At 47.0% G+C, this 530-nt stretch overlaps 1 protein-coding gene across 1 annotated transcript in view; it reads left to right on the top strand.

Annotated features, from left to right (window-relative positions):
- Positions 1–59: 59 nt before the first annotated feature.
- The window catches only part of LOC118325420 (zinc finger MIZ domain-containing protein 2-like), a 2,132-nt gene continuing 1,661 nt past the window's right edge, over positions 60–530 (top strand). The window contains exon 1 of the mRNA XM_035658099.1: positions 60–472. Within this exon, the coding sequence (XP_035513992.1) occupies positions 423–472 (50 nt within the window). The 5' untranslated portion in view covers positions 60–422. The remainder of the gene's footprint in view (positions 473–530) is intronic.

Raw genomic sequence — 530 nt, 5'->3', positions numbered from 1 at the left:
TCTGTCTCCTGTCTGTCTGTCTGTGTGTCTCTGTCCTGTCTGTCTCTCTCTCTCCTGTCTGTCTGTCTGTGTCTCAGATTTTATCGGCAGCATGAACTCTTCAGATAATCAATACTAACCAGATCAGATGATTACAGAGCTGATCGTCCTGCAAGGCATTGTGGGTAGTGAGGGCAATGTAGCTTAGTAGAAATCAAATAGATAAACAAATCGATTAATAACTGATCGATTAATAACTGATCGATTAATAACTGATTGATTGATCATTTCTGCAGAGGGCAACGGGGCAGATGGGTAATGTAGTTTGTAACTGATGGTATGACCTTTGACTGGAGGTAAATAATCCGTCTGTCTGCCTGTCTGTCTCTCCAGGAGTCTGCCTGTCTGTCTGATTGGACCCCGGCGGTCCAGCCCCTCCCACCATGAACCCTCTGAACCAGATGAAGGCTGGACTGTCCAACAACCCCCACAGGTACGAGTCTGCGAGGTCCACCTGCAGCTGCGTAACACCTGGACACATTTTATCTCCA

The sequence above is a fragment of the Morone saxatilis genome, unplaced genomic scaffold, assembly GCF_004916995.1.
Source record: "Morone saxatilis isolate NCDOM2014 unplaced genomic scaffold, NCSU_SB_2.0 Contig16, whole genome shotgun sequence".
Classification (NCBI taxonomy): domain Eukaryota; kingdom Metazoa; phylum Chordata; class Actinopteri; family Moronidae; genus Morone; species Morone saxatilis.
This window is presented reverse-complemented; position numbering and strand designations above follow the sequence as displayed.